Source organism: Lucilia cuprina, chromosome 4 (genome assembly GCF_022045245.1).
Source record: "Lucilia cuprina isolate Lc7/37 chromosome 4, ASM2204524v1, whole genome shotgun sequence".
Taxonomy (NCBI): Eukaryota; Metazoa; Arthropoda; class Insecta; order Diptera; family Calliphoridae; genus Lucilia; species Lucilia cuprina.
In genome coordinates this window covers 1,427,727-1,444,794 of record NC_060952.1, presented here as the reverse complement: position 1 = coordinate 1,444,794, position 17,068 = coordinate 1,427,727, and the positions used below count along the sequence as shown (strand labels likewise).

The 17,068-nt window shown below is 26.4% G+C and overlaps 1 protein-coding gene across 13 annotated transcripts in view; it reads left to right on the top strand.

The window, feature by feature from the left end:
* Positions 1-16,623, top strand: part of LOC111690628 — a 31,520-nt gene extending 14,897 nt beyond the window's left edge. For 2 of the 13 annotated variants that reach the window (XR_006940716.1, XR_002762904.2), the window contains 7 exons: positions 5,467-6,780; positions 7,556-7,708; positions 9,212-9,352; positions 9,761-9,875; positions 9,957-10,153; positions 12,642-13,066; positions 15,317-15,492. Coding sequence is in view for 8 of the 13 variants with exons in the window: in XM_023453138.2 (XP_023308906.2) it covers positions 5,589-6,780; positions 7,556-7,708; positions 9,212-9,352; positions 9,761-9,875; positions 9,957-10,153; positions 15,317-15,606 (2,088 nt within the window). In the remaining 5 variants the exon portion in view is untranslated. Of the gene's footprint in view, positions 1-5,466; positions 6,781-7,555; positions 7,709-9,211; positions 9,353-9,760; positions 9,876-9,956; positions 10,154-10,215; positions 10,328-12,641; positions 13,067-15,316 lie in introns of those variants that run through there. The other 11 variants (XR_006940715.1, XR_006940714.1, XR_006940717.1 and 8 more) reach the window with 11 other exon arrangements.
* Positions 16,624-17,068: the final 445 nt, after the last annotated feature.

The following is a 17,068-nucleotide window of genomic DNA, read 5'->3' as shown; positions in this document are numbered from 1 at the left end:
AATTTAATATTAGACAGTCGCATTTAACATACAACAAAATAAAGACCAATAAACCAACAAATTTATAAAAGTTAACAATGTATTGAAATGTGTATACGTTTTTACTGCAGTAATAATTGTTTAATTATCCAATTACAAATGTTAAACGGATTACTACAGCTATCCCCAGATTAACCAAATAATTTATAAATGAAATGATGGAGGTGCTAAGTCAAACATACACATAAAATAAAGTCTATTAAAGAATTTGTTAAATATTTAGCTTTAAAAAATACAAATTTGTCGCTATTCTCCTATATAACTAACAATGATAGAATTTGAGGAATTTTATTAAGTATTTTAAAAATATGCACGTTTTTATGAATCATACTGAAAAATTTCCAATTTGTAAAACAATGTAAATGTCATATAATATTTCGGATTGCGTGTTTTGTTTTGCAATTTATAAATGAATTGTTGTGTAATAAATTATTTTTATTTTCATAAAATCTTTTTATATTTTTGACAATTTTTATTCTTTTAAAATCTACTGTGACTGCATTTAATAAAACAAAGTAATACATTAGACTTTAAATCCAAATGCATTAGGGTGGTGCATTTAATTTTCTAACTTTTGTTGTCTCAAAGGCTTAAACATTTTTCGAATATCGCTTAAAAACAAAATAAGTTTAACTACAATTTTCAGTTCAGTTTTTTGTTTTGACAAAAGTTTAACATCCCAAAAGGATAACAAACGAAAACGAACCAATCTTCACATGTGTAAATTATCTATGGAATTATATATATTTTTTTAATTTCGTTGATAAATATTTTAAAGCAAAGAAGAAAAAGAAAATATGATGATACTGATCCACAGAACATGTTTATTGAAAATCATATAAGTATTTCATCTTTTTGAAAATAATCATTACAAAATATTAGCATTTCTGAAACTGATTTTTGATGTGATATTTATTTAAAAATTTTAATTTGGATAAGATGCATATTCAACTGTACTAAAGCTATGACGAAAACGATGGACACACAGGCCATAGCTAAATCGGCTCAGAATCATTTTATGAATATACTTTAAGGTTGATGTAGAACCAATATTTTTGAATGTTACAAACATCAGCACAAACGCATAATATATTTCCCACAATAATTGTGTAGGGTATAAACAATTTTAGTTACGTCAAATATTCGATAGATATATAAATGTACGAAAACCCAGTTTTATAACCTATCTCAAGATTTTGGGGGTGTTTCATTAAAACCTTCACTGTAGGCATATTAGGTATAATGACGTTGAGCATTCAAGGACGTCTATCAAAAATTATATTCCTCTAAAGGTATCTCAGTCTTTAAGTAATTGAGCGATATGTACAAAAATTTCTAAAAAAGTAAATAAGTATATTTACATGTATGTTGAGTGTATATTAGAGAGGATTAAGGATTTACTGTACATATTCATTGGTATATATGCCCTAATTTAAAGAAGCCCTAAATTATTCTGATGTCGAAGAAAGAAACGAACTTAACAACATTTCAGTACATATATGTACATAAGTTGAAGGCCAAGAAATTTGTCATCATATTACTTGTATCAGATTCATTTTTAGTGAAATATACAATTTTTAGCGATTAATTGATTTTTCTTTTAATGTAAAATTTAAATATAAATATGTATTTGGATCGAGTGTTTTAGATATTTAATCATAAACACATACGTTGTGGTTTTTAAATAATGAAATAGTTATTTATGTAGGTTGTTTCAAACCAAAACCGAAAACTGTGTGTTTAAATAAGAACAGTAATATGCATTTAGTATATGTATCTATATATGTATATCTGTCTGTACATCATCGGTATGCATTTAAATAAATGTACGTACATACATACGTACATACATACTTGTATGTATGTATGTATGTATGTATGTATGTATGTATGTATGTATGTATGTATGTACTTATGAGATTTGGCACTGAGCCAAGAAGAATAAAGAAAAACTAAAGAAATGTATAAGCAAGAAGAAAATTGTATCTTAACATCACATCACATTAAATGTAAAAATAAAGTTAATCTAAATGTTGTGCTTGTTTTCGATATTTCACACTGTTATTAGGGGTTCATAAATTATTATTTAGGTGCCACTGTTATTGCGCTTTATTAGAAATTCCATAAAAAAACTATATTCACTTTAAGATAAACGAAAAGTTTTTAAGCTGTATACGTTCTTGGGTGGTCGATTTAGTCGATTTTTATTTGTAAAATTTATTGGAATAACTATTAGATAAAATTCTATCAATCTTAAGATTATATTCCATTTACAATAATAAATATGCGGCTAAAATATTATTAATGTATTGAAATGTCTATGATATTTGTCTAAACAGCGATTTAAGAAAAAGCTAGGAATCAGACGACTAGATCTAAATTTATAATCTTTTAAACATAAACTTTGTTTTTCCAAAGATTTTGTTATTTATAATGAAATAAAAATTTGAAAAATGTTAACCGGTTCTTTTATGTCAACTATTCGAAAACCGGTTTTTGTAAAATATCGAATAATCGATCAGCCTAGTACATTCTCAGTAATAGAGAAACACAATATCATTGGAACGTAGCATTAAGCTGTCAAACATTTTTTAGTTTTACACTATACGACATTCCAATAAACCAAACGATATTATAACAATATCGAAACGATATATATATAATAAAAATTATCATAAGTAATATCGTTCTCGTATCGGAAACAATAGTATTTAGGGAGAAAATTGTACCTTTCCTTATAATATCGTTTTCACCAACATATTTTTATATATTTGTATATTAATATGTATGTGTATGATAAGTAAATTGTTTCCTATAACCTCTGATCGGATCGGAGTTTTTTTACATTCCAGTTAGACATTGTACACTACAAATTATCTACATATGTACATATGTATGCATGTATAAACAATTGATGCAATAAATTTAACTTTCAAGTGAATTCCAATACATGTATTTTTATTTTGTACGCCTTAATGCCATTCATTTCAGTATTTTTTGCATTAGACACTCAGATACAATGAAAAAAATTTTAGTAACATGTAAAATAACAATTGAATTTTATTATATAAATAACTACAAATAATAGTATGTAGTAGTAATAATATTTAAAAGACACTGTAGTAAATCAACACATTTTTTCTTCGTAGTTTCTTTTTTAATACTCTTTAGATGCCTTTTCCATCGTCATTTAACATTGTTTCAGTATTGCCAGCAACTACAAAAAATGTATCTAACAAAAGAAACAATTAAAATGCAAAATAATATAAAAATTCAAAAGAAACGATTTATCAACATCTCCGAAAGAAAATTGTTTCTCTGTTGCATTGTAATTTAAAGAGGTACTTTATAGATGGCTCATTTGATTCCAACAAAAGGTTCAACAATATGACCGGTATTGAAAAATATTCGTGTTGAAATGAAAATATAAATAATTAATCTTATTTGTATATACTACCTTACCTTGAATGCTTCGCTACCCAATCAAAATACATATAAAATGTACCAAAATGTCTCTCATATAGAATATTATTCATTAAGCACTGTTTATGTTTAGTTTCTAGTTTGTAAATTCAAAAAGTATAATTTGAACAATAAAAATATGGTTCTTGTAGATTCTTTTTTAGTCAGGTCCGTACGTTTTAAATTTTTTTCTATACTTTTAAAGATGTGTCTAAAATATTTACTAAAATTGTATAATGTTTATTAGTTAAAAGATTAAAAAAGGTACCAAAATCAACATTGTTACACATACTCACCAATTAAAGGTACAGAGACACATCTGTTCTTTTTAAGCGTAAAAGTAAATGCAATTAAAATTTTTCTTATATCACATATATTGTGTAAACCTGTTTTACCTTTTTTCCCCTTTTTTATTACCCCTTTTTTAACCTCAAATATACAAATATACAAAAGTCATTTCTTAGGGGACAGTCAGTAACGCCACTCTTTTATATATACATATATAGGTTGTAGATAATTGGAACGTCTGTGATTTTAGTATATAAATTTTATAATAGTTTATAAATTAATTCTGAACCTGATTGATTTTAAAATCTTCTGTCAAAATAAATTTTTTATTACAATAAATAAAAAAATATTTCTGAACTTGGGGTGAGCTAGATGCCTATCGTTTCATACTAAAAAGCTACTGATCTCCTGTTTATAAAAAGCTATGTTTGTTGTTATGCATTACGTGTAAAATTGGTAATAATTTGATATGTGACAATGTAATGAAACGAAGGTAACGAAGGTATTGTTTTCGAAGTAAAACTAGTTGTTAATTTGATATGCATTGTACACTTTAGTACTTTTTGTACTGTGGGGTAGCACTAAAAGGACAGTGATGTCATTTGCAATTCAACACTTAATACCTGAAGACATGTTTATTCATTATAATTTTTTTGCCATTTAGGTGTTCACTTTGAAATTTACTTTGTTCCCGTTTGTAGTCACCTTAAAGTTATGTATATATTTTAAATTTAATCTAAAATTATTGAAATGGAGGGAGTTATGTGTAGTTGTTAATTACACATAAAATAAATAGTAGTTTTGTTTGAATACATTTCTAGTAAATGTAGTAAAACAAGAGAAAAATAAAAAACATTCACAAAAATATAAAAAGTAAACGAACGAAATTCAAGTAAATTTTGTTAAGAGCACTTGGCACACGTTCAATATATATTGATCAATATGGATCATGACCATTTTAATAGATTGATGACCGTTTTTAAAAAATATTAGACGTTGGTTTTTTTATTCTATTTATTTTTTTGAATTTTACAAATGCATCTTGATTGATATTCTACACGTTCAATATTTATCACGTGATTCATTATAAATATCGATACGAATTTTGGATTTCAGAAAATTGGGGTTTTCTGTGATATGGAACACGATCCGTCAATATTACATGCTACATGTTCAACACATATCACAATACAGCAAATATTACGATATACATATATGGCAAAACTAGTAAATAAACGAACAGACTTAGTATGTTCTTCAATTTAGAAAAGTTTTCTTTTTAGTCTAAATTTGTTAATAAAAGCTTATATGTATATTCCTACATACAGACATTCATACGTACATATAAGAAATATAAGACGGATACACATATTTATCCATTAGCAAAACATTAATTATTATAATATGAAGCTTAATGTACGGATTTCCTTCATGAAATAGATTTTGTAATCTATAAGTTAAATAAAAATAAATTATTTACTATAATTTATATATCATTACTTTTAAAAGATTAATTAATAATAAACCAAACACAGATCATGAGTTGCTTATATTCAAAAGAATTAATTATTAAAAATAAAATCTGATAATAATAACGTTAAAAAATTTAACTTTTTGAAACTTTTATTCTGAAATATAATATTAATTAAAATGGTTTTGTTTTCCATTCTTCAACAGGACCCTCATTCACTTCTTTCAAACTGAGGTGGCATTATTTAACAGTGTGTAAATTAAAAAACATTAAAATAATACGGGTTAAAAAGCAACAGAATGGATGAGGAACACGACGACGAAAGAATATGAAATTAAATGGGGCTTTAAAGCCCCGCCAAGGAGCCTCCAAACTAGGAAGCTCCCCTGGTGTTGTCCAAAAAAAGTATCGCGTCAAGCGATATTATAAGGTGAATGAAAATGTAGTTAAAGGTCTGCCACTTAGTGAATGTGGTGTGAATAATGAACATTTTACTGAAATCATAAATACTAGAAAAAATATAAATATTTATAAATATAATAATCAGCAGCAGCATACAACACCACTAGCACAACAACAGCAGCAGCAGCCGCAAAAAAGGAATATTGGTGAACATTTTAGTAGCAGCAACAACAGAAGCTTAAGTAGTTGTAATATTTTAACTTCTACAGGAACCAAAAAGCAAAATAATTCAAATACTACACAATATAGTATTTCTTCAGTTACAATCACTAGGTCTAGTTGTATTGATTCGAATAGCTGTAAAAACAAAGACAAAATTAAGCAAACAACAAAAACAAGTGTAGCAGCGAAGACTGCAGCTGCGGCAGAGATTGTAGCAATAGAAAAATATAACAAAAAGAAAACAAAAATTGAAAGTGATTTGAAGCAAAGAGCAATCAACAACATCACAACACGTCAACTTAAGAATATAACGAATATAAACAAAGAGAGGAATAATAGCACAAATAACAAGAGCAGCAGCAACAAGAAAACAAAAGAAGTTGAAGTCGTTAAAACGACATTTAATACTTCAAAGTATCACGTAATTGTTAATAAAAACAACAACATCAGCAGCAGCAACAGCAACAGCAGTGAGGACAATATTTATTATAAGGAGGTCAACAAGCCCTTATTAATAATTCCGAAATTTTATGAAAATCTCAATTTGACAGACTTAATTTCGCGGTTATTTATTCATTTAAAATTGTTGCTTTTCTTTGTGTTCCCGCACGCTATTAAACATTTGACCGGAAATCCATTCGCTCGTATAGTAAGTTATCGTAGCTTCGGTTTGATTGGTTATAATTTAGCGAAAATCATGCGTGCCTCACAATCGTTAGAGAGTTCATTTGAACGCATTTGTTTTAAAAATGTGAACAAAACCCCTTTATCCCCCTCTATTGCCTTATGCTTGTTGGTATACGCAGCAGTTGCCATTTTGCTGCCTCAGCCAGTAGTCGGCGATGATGGCGATTTCTTTCCAATCAGTGGCTTAGAAACCACAACTCCGGAATTCGGTAAGTAGAGGAAAACATAAATTAACTATTCAATCATATTGTATTTATATACGCATTATCGTCTTTGTTAATTTTCATTAATTAATATTAATTCTTTGATAAATTAAAAAAAATTGTTGGAACTGAATATTCAAAATACTTTTTTATATAAATTAAATAGTTTTATATTGTATTCTTGGTAAAACCATAAAATATTCATATGTAGAAGTTAACAGAAACCTATAGAATTATATATACCACTAAATCCTCTAGCCCGCGTATAATTCTGCTCTTCATTAACTTTTTTCGTTTATAAAAATCGGACATGTTTATGAATTTTTAATTCAATATAAACCAAAATACGATTGTGAAATTTGGTAATGATCTTGAAAGGCGTAGTTTCGATACAATCACAGAAATTCTAAAATTACCCCAAAATTGTTTGTTACCTGGTAAAATATACAAGATATTTGAAGTCGAAAATAAAACCCCAATAGAAGCCAAACCGAACTACATATTTAGGGGACTCACACGGTCGTCATAAAGTCATATATATATATATATATATATAACTTCTAAATAATATCACCGGCTCGATGAAGAGTTTTTCCCTTTCGACTGTTTAGTTATGACAAAACTATAAATATATTAAATGATTGGTGGGTCAATGTAATAATATGCAGACGCTGTGTATTGTTAATCATTATTGATACATACATACATACGAATTAGTAATACATATAACTCATACGTTGTCTTGCATGTGTATAAATTTATTCGTTTTTATTTAATGCAGATTATGCCAGTCGTGGCCAAAAAAAGTTCGGAGATAAATGCGAAAATACTTTAGAATGTGGTTTCCCTGGCTCCATCTGTGATCCAAAGAAAAAATCATGTCAGTGTACAGAGGATTTGCCGGTAACTAATCACATTGATAAATGTGGTAAAGGTAAGTTACTCACTTTAAATCACCTTACGACACACCACAACTTAACCACATTTTTAAACAAAAACAAAAATAATAACAACAGCAACAACAAAAGTTTTTTATCCATAAAGCCGGAGGTAATTGTATTCAAAGAGGAAAAAATAATTATGTATTAGACTTTTGAACTGTATAAGATGGAAATTTTTTTTGTTCGACCTAAAGCAAAAAATGTTTTGTTACGGGATTTCTTAAAAATGATTATGTAAAAAATAAAAAAAAAATCAGTTACCAAGATAAAAAGTTAAAAATTAAAAAAAGACGTAGTGGTTCCGAAAATACATTCCATTCTGCTGTTGTGTCCGAAAAATTAAATTTTCAGTATTCTTATAATAAAAAATATCATTACAATTTTGAAAATAACTTATCCCCAAGTGGGACTGGAACTCCAGCCTTAAGAATATTTAATTAATAATATTATTATCGCAGTTAGAAGAAATCAATAATCTTTATATAAAAAAAATAAATTTAATAATAAATTTGGAATATTCGCTTTATTCATAAAACCGTCGATACATTTATGCAAATTTATATTAGTAAATATTTTGTTGAAATTTTAATATTATTCCCTTTGAGATACATGAAAAATCAATTTATTATGCGACATATTTTGTAAACATTTAATAATACACAAGCAACTTACTTTATATTAAAAATCGGACTCTGTTCGTGCTGAACAGCTCCGTAGTTTTATAGGTGGTAATTTCCACATTTGTAATAGCAAAACATACCACCATTACATTGCAAGAACTTTCTTTTATCGTAGTTGCTGTCTCCTATTTCCTCAATTCAACTTCAGAAAGACAGGGCGTTTTTTATTATGTGTATTAAGTTGTTTATCCGTGAAAATGAGTGTACATTAGAATGGTTTCCAAAATTAAAAAGAAAAGTTGTTGTCTTATACTTTTTTAAACCAAGGAGAAAAAAAGCACCAAAATCCACTTTTCTTATAGACTTAATCTTAAAGACTTATTAAAAAAATTTCTAATCTTATACATGTTTTCTATTTTGTAACATTGACTTTTTCCACTGCTATCCTTGTATTATGGCGCCACCATCACTTGTGGATTTCTTTTATATCTACATAGAAATTTCATTAAAATGTTTTGTTTGTTTTACATATTTCTTACACATGACTTAAGTGTTTTGTTATTTAATAAGTTTCATTGTTTAAATTTAATCCTGGCCAAGGTTTTACTTAATTTTAAAGTTATTCTTCAAGAAATACAAACTCCAAATGGCAAAGTATATAAAATTACATGAGGCAATTTTCAAACTTTTACATTTATACAACACAAGTTTTTAGAAGATTAAAAAAATGTATTTCTCTAATTCGTCAGTCTAAAATGAAAACGATAAAAATTACACAACACATGAAATTATACACATTACAACATATAACTATTAATAATTTTATTGTTTTTTTATTAATAATTTATTTGTTCACTTTTATTTACAAATCCACAGAGGCCGCGGTAAATGAAACCTGTTTCTTTAATGAACAATGTGAAGTGAAATACTTTCAAACAGAATGTCGAGATCAACGGTGTGTATGTCGTTTTGACATGACACCCGTTTGGTTGAAAGATGGCTCTGTTGAGTGCAAAGGTAAATTATTTATAAACGTTTAACACTCCACCAGCTAAACTACACATGCTGCTATATTTATGTTTTATTGTTCGATATTGTACAAAAAGTTGTTTTCAGTGAAAGATCTGGACATCTGTCACTGTTAATTCAAATATTTACATACATAGTATATACGAATATACAATTATACACTTGTCCAATGCACAAACATACACTTATAGATACAGACATACATACACATGTATGTATGAATAAAAAATATTACTTGAAATTTGTATGTATTGTTAAATGTTCTGGTGCGTATCTGGCAAGAGGATAATGAATTCATGTATTTCATTTATTTTCTCCAAATGCGCGCTTCATTGGCAGATTATATTTGACAATTGTCAATTATGTACAAAATAATCTCTTTCTATGTACTTAAAGGACGTGGCGATAAAAAAGGACCCGAAACGTATATAGATCCAGCAATGATTGGCGTCCTGATTGGTATGGCATTAATGTTTATCATTATATGTGTGGTTTTAAGATTGTTTAGTCAGTATGTATCGAAAACTTATAAATGTCATTTGTATAATTCAAACAACTCGTATGTTTATTCATAAACAATTTGTTTTTGTAGGGCACGTTGGCGCGAAAATCGTACTATCTTCAATACACCAAATCCACGCTTGATGAATGTGTCGCTTTTGCGTGAGAGTAAACTATTGCACGGACAAGAACGACGAGGATCTCGAATGTCAGTAAGAGCACCATCTCGTCAACCAAGTATGGCATCATTGCGACCGCATTCCCCTAATCCGTCGTTAGGTAAGACAGGTTCGTATTCATGCACCCTATTGCACCCAATTTTATTAAATTTAATTAAATTTCTTATACAGATCACAATTTTAATCAATCAATCAAACAGTTTTATTTTAATTTTCAAATGTAAATACAAACCAAATTAAAGAACAAAAAATCAATCTCATCAACCAATAGTAAAGAAGATTGTAAAATTTAATATGATATAATATTTAGAGACAAAACGTTAAACTTCGTTTCACCCTTTCCAATAAAATAAAAGTTAAACAATTACATATATCAAAACATTGTCTGTTTTTGATCAATTCTATTATAGGATTTTCGAACTTGAATTACACACAATTACAGTGTAAACAGTGTGATTTATTTTTTTAATCCAAACATAAAAAAATAGCTGTAAATATTATACATATTAATTATTATTTTTAGAAAAGTCCCGTAGAAAAATAATACTGTGATACAAAAGTGAAAAAAAAAATAAAATACAGGTACCAATTACATTTCGTTATAGTCCATAGAGTACGAATATATTTTATTAGTTTTCTCCTTTCTCTTCGTTAACTTACTTTTTAAGAGCAAAAGATGCGAAAAAGAGCCATTTTTGAAAATGGCAAGTTTTTGTATGGAAAAAAGCAAAATTTTTACAAAACTTAGCATATATTATACCGACTAACTCTATATGGAATGCAGAAATGTGTTTTTGTTATCCCTCTCAAAATTTACCTTACTTTGTATATATACATATATGTATATATGAATATTAGACCGACTAACTCTATATGGAATGCAAAAATGTGTTATTGTTATCCCTCTCAAAATTTACCTTAATTTGTTTTATGACGATTCCCAAAATATTTTAAGTCTAGCGATGACCGTTCGTGAGCTGGACCGAATTAAAAAAATGTTAAATTTTTCACTAATAAAAATAAAATGTATGCACAAAGTGGCTTTAAAAAAATAAAAAAAGACTTTTTTTAACAACCATTTTTGTTGAGTCGGTCTAATGTACATACGTACAACGATCTACATTTTATCAAAAAAAAAACTTTTTCAATGATGCATGCGTTAACAAAAAAATTTTGTTTTTAGGAAAAACATATTTCAAATTGAATTAGTAAACTAATTTAAATCCTCTTATAAAACATGTCATTTAAAAAAAACCCCCCTTTCGTTTTACTTTTTCGAAAGAAACAAACTACTAAATTATTTGCACTATGATCGTCATGGCATTAACTATGGTTCAAATGTTAATAAGTTATCAGTTTTGCATTAAATAAGCTTTTCTTATCCAAATATTTATATTCACTACACACGTTTTATTACTCTTAAATATTACCTAACATAATTTTGTTTGCATATATTTTTATGAAATTATTTTTAAGCATGAAAACTGCAAAACATCGAATATGTTTATTAATTATAATCTTCGAATAAGATTAGTCTCTTAAAACTTAAAATTCGTAAGTAAGGTTCCAACAAACTAAACAATATGATGAAATGAATAAAGTTCATAAATTTATGATATCGTTTTCGTATCATAAAACTATATAGTAAATTGAAAGGGTTATTTCAAATTAACTTATCGTAGATTAGATTAACTTATTCGATTATTAATTGGCATTTGATTGTCAAATTAAAAACTCGCTCTAAATTTAAGTTAAAATCATAAATTTTGTATTTTGAAGCCTGCTTTATTTTTCCAGCGGGCCCTTCGTTCACTTTTAGGTAAACGATTAACGATTAAATTAAAATTAATCCTCGAAAGTTGTTTTTGAGTACTCAGTTACTAAATTTTCTTTGCTTTTTATGGGCCAAATGAAAATGGTTTAAACTTCAGCAAGAAATGCAAAGCGTAAACGGCTGATGAAAAAAATACAATTTTTAAGTTTTCATTAACTTTCATTTATATTTACTATTGCCTTCTTATTTTTCATAAAACATGCATTATGTGATAACAAACCGTGCCGTTTACTGTTGTTTTGTAAAATAAAGTAAACATCAGATTAAATTTATTTTTAGATTAACTAATTTGATTGTTATAATTAGCATTTGATTGCCAACTGAAAAACTTGCTTTATGTGTTTTTTGCATACATAAAGTATAAAATTTTCTATTGTTTAGTAGACACAGCGGCAACGGTATCAAGTGGATTATTTTCAACAATCCTGCTCAATCATTTTGAATGACAAGTCTGACAAGAGAATCCGTTGTATTATTTATATATTTATTAATATTTAATTTACCTTTGTACTTAAGTACATATAAATATGACGTATCTATACAATTTTGATAAAAACAAAAAAAATGCGTTTGATGGTATTTCATTAAAAAAAATTTGTAATTGAAAATTTTAGATTATTGATAGATACTAGTTATTTATTAAAAATGTATTTTTTAGATAGTAAACACACATTGTTTTAAGTATTTTACAATATTAAATGGCTTTCATTCATTTGTGGCCTTTTAATGGGGCCTTTTTATTACTGCTTTTCATTCATTTCAGGGCGTATGACGCGTTCTAAAAGTAATACTCGATCCAGTGATTCTCGCGTTAGTGATGCATCAAACTGCTCACGTTTGCTTGAGCACCATACAGCCAACACACACCATGCCTCGCACACGCATGCGAATACAACCCTACCACATGCTAGTACGACCAATCATGGCCCACAAACAAGTGTGTCACCATTATCTATAAATGCTCCAACCACAACTATAACATATGTGAATCAAACACCTGTGGCTGGAAATACTGCCTGCAGCTTAAATTTGATGACTCCACCGCCAACAATTACTAATAAACCAAATAAATTTTAATTTAATTTAATTATAAAGAATCGAAACACGATGAAAAAAAAAAACAAACATATCATCATATTCTTCAAAAAAATAAAAAAAATAAGACAATTGTAAACGAAACCCTACGAGGTATGGTGTCAACAGTTTGTAGTCTCGATATTGTAGTTCTGAACAAAAATCAAACACATACACGAACACACAACAAATTCTACTTCTCCTCTACATATTTATTACATCTATCTCTCTATCTATCTGTCTCCATAATTACTCTTCTTCTTTCATACAGTAGTTTTTGCTAATAAATAATAACAAATAATTATCCTTCGTACCTAATTATTACTTTTATTATCCAACAACAACCGTTTTTCAAAGAATTTTACAATACACGCATGTCTGCAGTGACTGTTATTTAATTTACACTCTCGAATTCCATATGCATAAGCCAAAATGCGAGATTTTGAACTAAGGGCTATAAAACATGCGTTATACTAAAGATTTTCATATATACATACATATATATCAAATATTGATGGGATATCAAATTTTTACTGTAAACGTTAAAACATTAACTCATGTTTATTAAAGATTTGAATAATTAAATTGTAAAATATGTATGTAGATGATAAACATTTTAACACAAACGCCATATTCTGATGAGTTTTTTTTAAATATTGATTTTTAGTTTAACCGGTTTTTAAAAAGATTATATTAAATTCTATCAGTTTACTGATTATATACTCACACTTAAATAATTTATACAACATTGAAAGTAACTTTCGAAAATTTTTTATATAATAATAAAACTGCGTATATTGTTTTAACAAAAAATATGGAAAAAATCATAATAACTTTAAAGAAGGACATGTTTATCCGTTGTCGTTAGGATAACAATTTTGAAAAAAATATCTCAGATTTTCGGCAGAAACGGCAACTTTTATTTTGGGGCCACCCTAATACACATGAATGAAATAACAACAGGCTCAAAATAATTTTGTATAAAAAAGGTTTAGTTGGATAATTGCATACTCCTAATGTTAATCAAGTAGTAGTAACGTTGTTTTTGTTTTGGTAGTATCTTGTTGTTGGTTATATGGTGGAGCTATTGCACTTGTATTGATTAAAAAATAAAAACCTCCAAAACTCCAAACACATGTACAACAAATTTATTTTTGTTATACGATATCAAAAGTTTAAACAAACAAATATGTACAATTTTACTATATCTTATTAGAGTACACACAACTTATTGTATGTATATTTAGATATGTAGACTTACTTTTACTACACCTTTATCAAATAAACACAAACATACATACATACATCGCTAACATATTTAGATTGGACTCTTGTTTACAAGTAGATATTTTTAATTATTATTTTTCAAATTAATTTGTTTGCTTTGAAGTATAATTTACTAATAACTATTTACTCTTTTTTTGTATAATTCTTTTTTAAAGCCAAAATTAAATTGTAATATTTCAACATATTCTACTAACGTAGGGCAATTTATAAAGACTTGTAGTTTTTATAATTTACATATTTTTTTATTTAAAAATTGTTTTGATATGTACCTATTAGGAATAGAAATACTTTGTCGAGATAGAGAATAACAAATGAAAATTCTTTATTCATTTTTTAAATACTTTTGTTCAAAATCTTACTAAGTGAAAAACTTAAAAAAGCCACTTATTAGACTGAGGAGCAATATCTTAACCTCCGGTTATCGTATAACCAGTTAACACAATTTTTGTATGAAAACTGTAAATTTATCAATAGGATAAAAAACAATCAGACAAAAATGGGGATAAAAATATATTGCGTCAATCAGACAAATAATACAAATAATTAAATAGATTTACATAAATACTTTAGAAAACTAAAAAATTAATAAAATTCTTTTGAAACCACAAATATTGTAGTTATATTTGTTTTGTTGTATGTATGATTTATTATTGAAATATTCATTTTATTTCTTTGCACATTATTGTTTGCAATTATGTATGAAACACTTTAAATTCCACTAAATAAATGTATTCACAAAAAATTAATAAATATTCTTTAGTTATATGTATGTATGTAGTAGAATTGTGAATGTATAATTCATACTTATAAAGAATGTACATAAATATATATATAATATATATATATATATATATATATATATATATATATATATATATATATAATATATATATATATATATATATATATATATATATATATATATATATAATATATACATATTATATATATATATATATATATATATATATATATTATATATATATATATATATATATATATATATACATACGTAAAGATTATTTGGAATTTACATTTGTTATTACTTAAATACTTTTATTAATTATATAATTTCAGGCTCACGCTCGAATTCACATGGTAGTAATGCATCAGCCACCTCATTAAGATCAACGCGTAGTAATTCTGTTTCTCCAGCAGGTATCGTTGTGAATAACTCCCATCATGAGAGGAAAGGTTCAACATACCAGCCACATCAGCATCAGCATTCAGCACAACAGAAAAACCAACAGCAACAACAACTACAGCCAATACAGCAACAAGAACAACAGCCCTTAACACAAACGAATATTATATCGAATCCTGTCGCTGAAACTGTGACTGTTGAAATTATTGAACCAGAAAAATAAATCACAAATATATAATGAATGATTAATTAAAAAGAGAACGTACAATTAAATGCTTTAAACAAAAGCGAAATCGAATAAATAACAACACATAAAACATATTACATATACATATGTATGTATATGTATATGTATATCTATGTATTCAGCAGCAACAAAAATAACAACCACAATATAAAAAGGTAATTTTACAAAAAATAATAAATAAATATATATTTAAAAGGAATATGCTTTAAATACAACAAACAAACAATATTTAATAAATAAATTTTTTAATACAAACATAAAAATAAAAACAAACAAATAATAATACAAATTAAATTAAATTAAATAAAAACCAAATATGTATGCACACTTTTTAATTGAACAACAAAACAAAAATTTAATTACGAGCATTAAAAAGTTTAGCTACATATGAACAGAAAGCAAACAAAAAATAAAAAAATAAATATTTTTTAAATTTTAATTCAAAACTTTTTAAAAACAATTTTAAAATAATGCCTTTAATACACCAAAAATACAAAACGCTAGTTTATTATTATAAAAAAATATAAAAAAACCTTGCATAACAAATTCATTAAAACAAAAAAAAAAAAAATAATATAATAAACAAACTATCACAAGTATCCTTTCTTAAAAAAATAAAAAAAAAAAATATTTTTAATAAAAAAAAACAAACTCATATATTTTCCTAAACGAACTCAAAAAATAACAAAAATTTACACATTAGATTATTTTTAACTAAATGATAAAAAATTTAAAATCGATTCGAACTTTATTTAACGAAAGGTAGATATATAAATATATATTTTAAAATAACAGGCCAAATATGGTCTTCGACTAAGAAAGAAATTATTTAAATAATGCACGCATTTTCATCTAGAATTATAAACAAAAATTACTAAGGATATCTTTGATTATTGCGCAATAACAGCAATGACATAAAATATTATAATAATAATTACATTTAATATATATATATATATACATATATAATAAAACAATAAGGATATAAGAAATTACTAAATAGAAAAAAAGTCTAGAATCATTTGTTTATTGAATTATAATTAAAACGGAAATCATTAAAAGAAAATACTTAGTACGCTTATGGAATATGTATATATGTATGTGTATGTACATTATACATATGCATACATTGATCATAGAGATAAAGAAATAACCTAAATAATTAATTATATATTAAAAACTCATTCATGCATACATACATACATACATACATACATACATACATGCATCTACATGCATATATATTCGTACAATCATACATTTACATTCGTATCATTCGAAAACTTAAATCTATATTTTTATTTGTTACTTTATTCTTCGTACACGTACATTACAAAATGATACATAATAAACAAAAAAAACAACAACTTCGGGACCATATTTTCGAATCAAAATATGCGTTTCAAACGATTTAATTACTTTTATTTCTATTATTTCA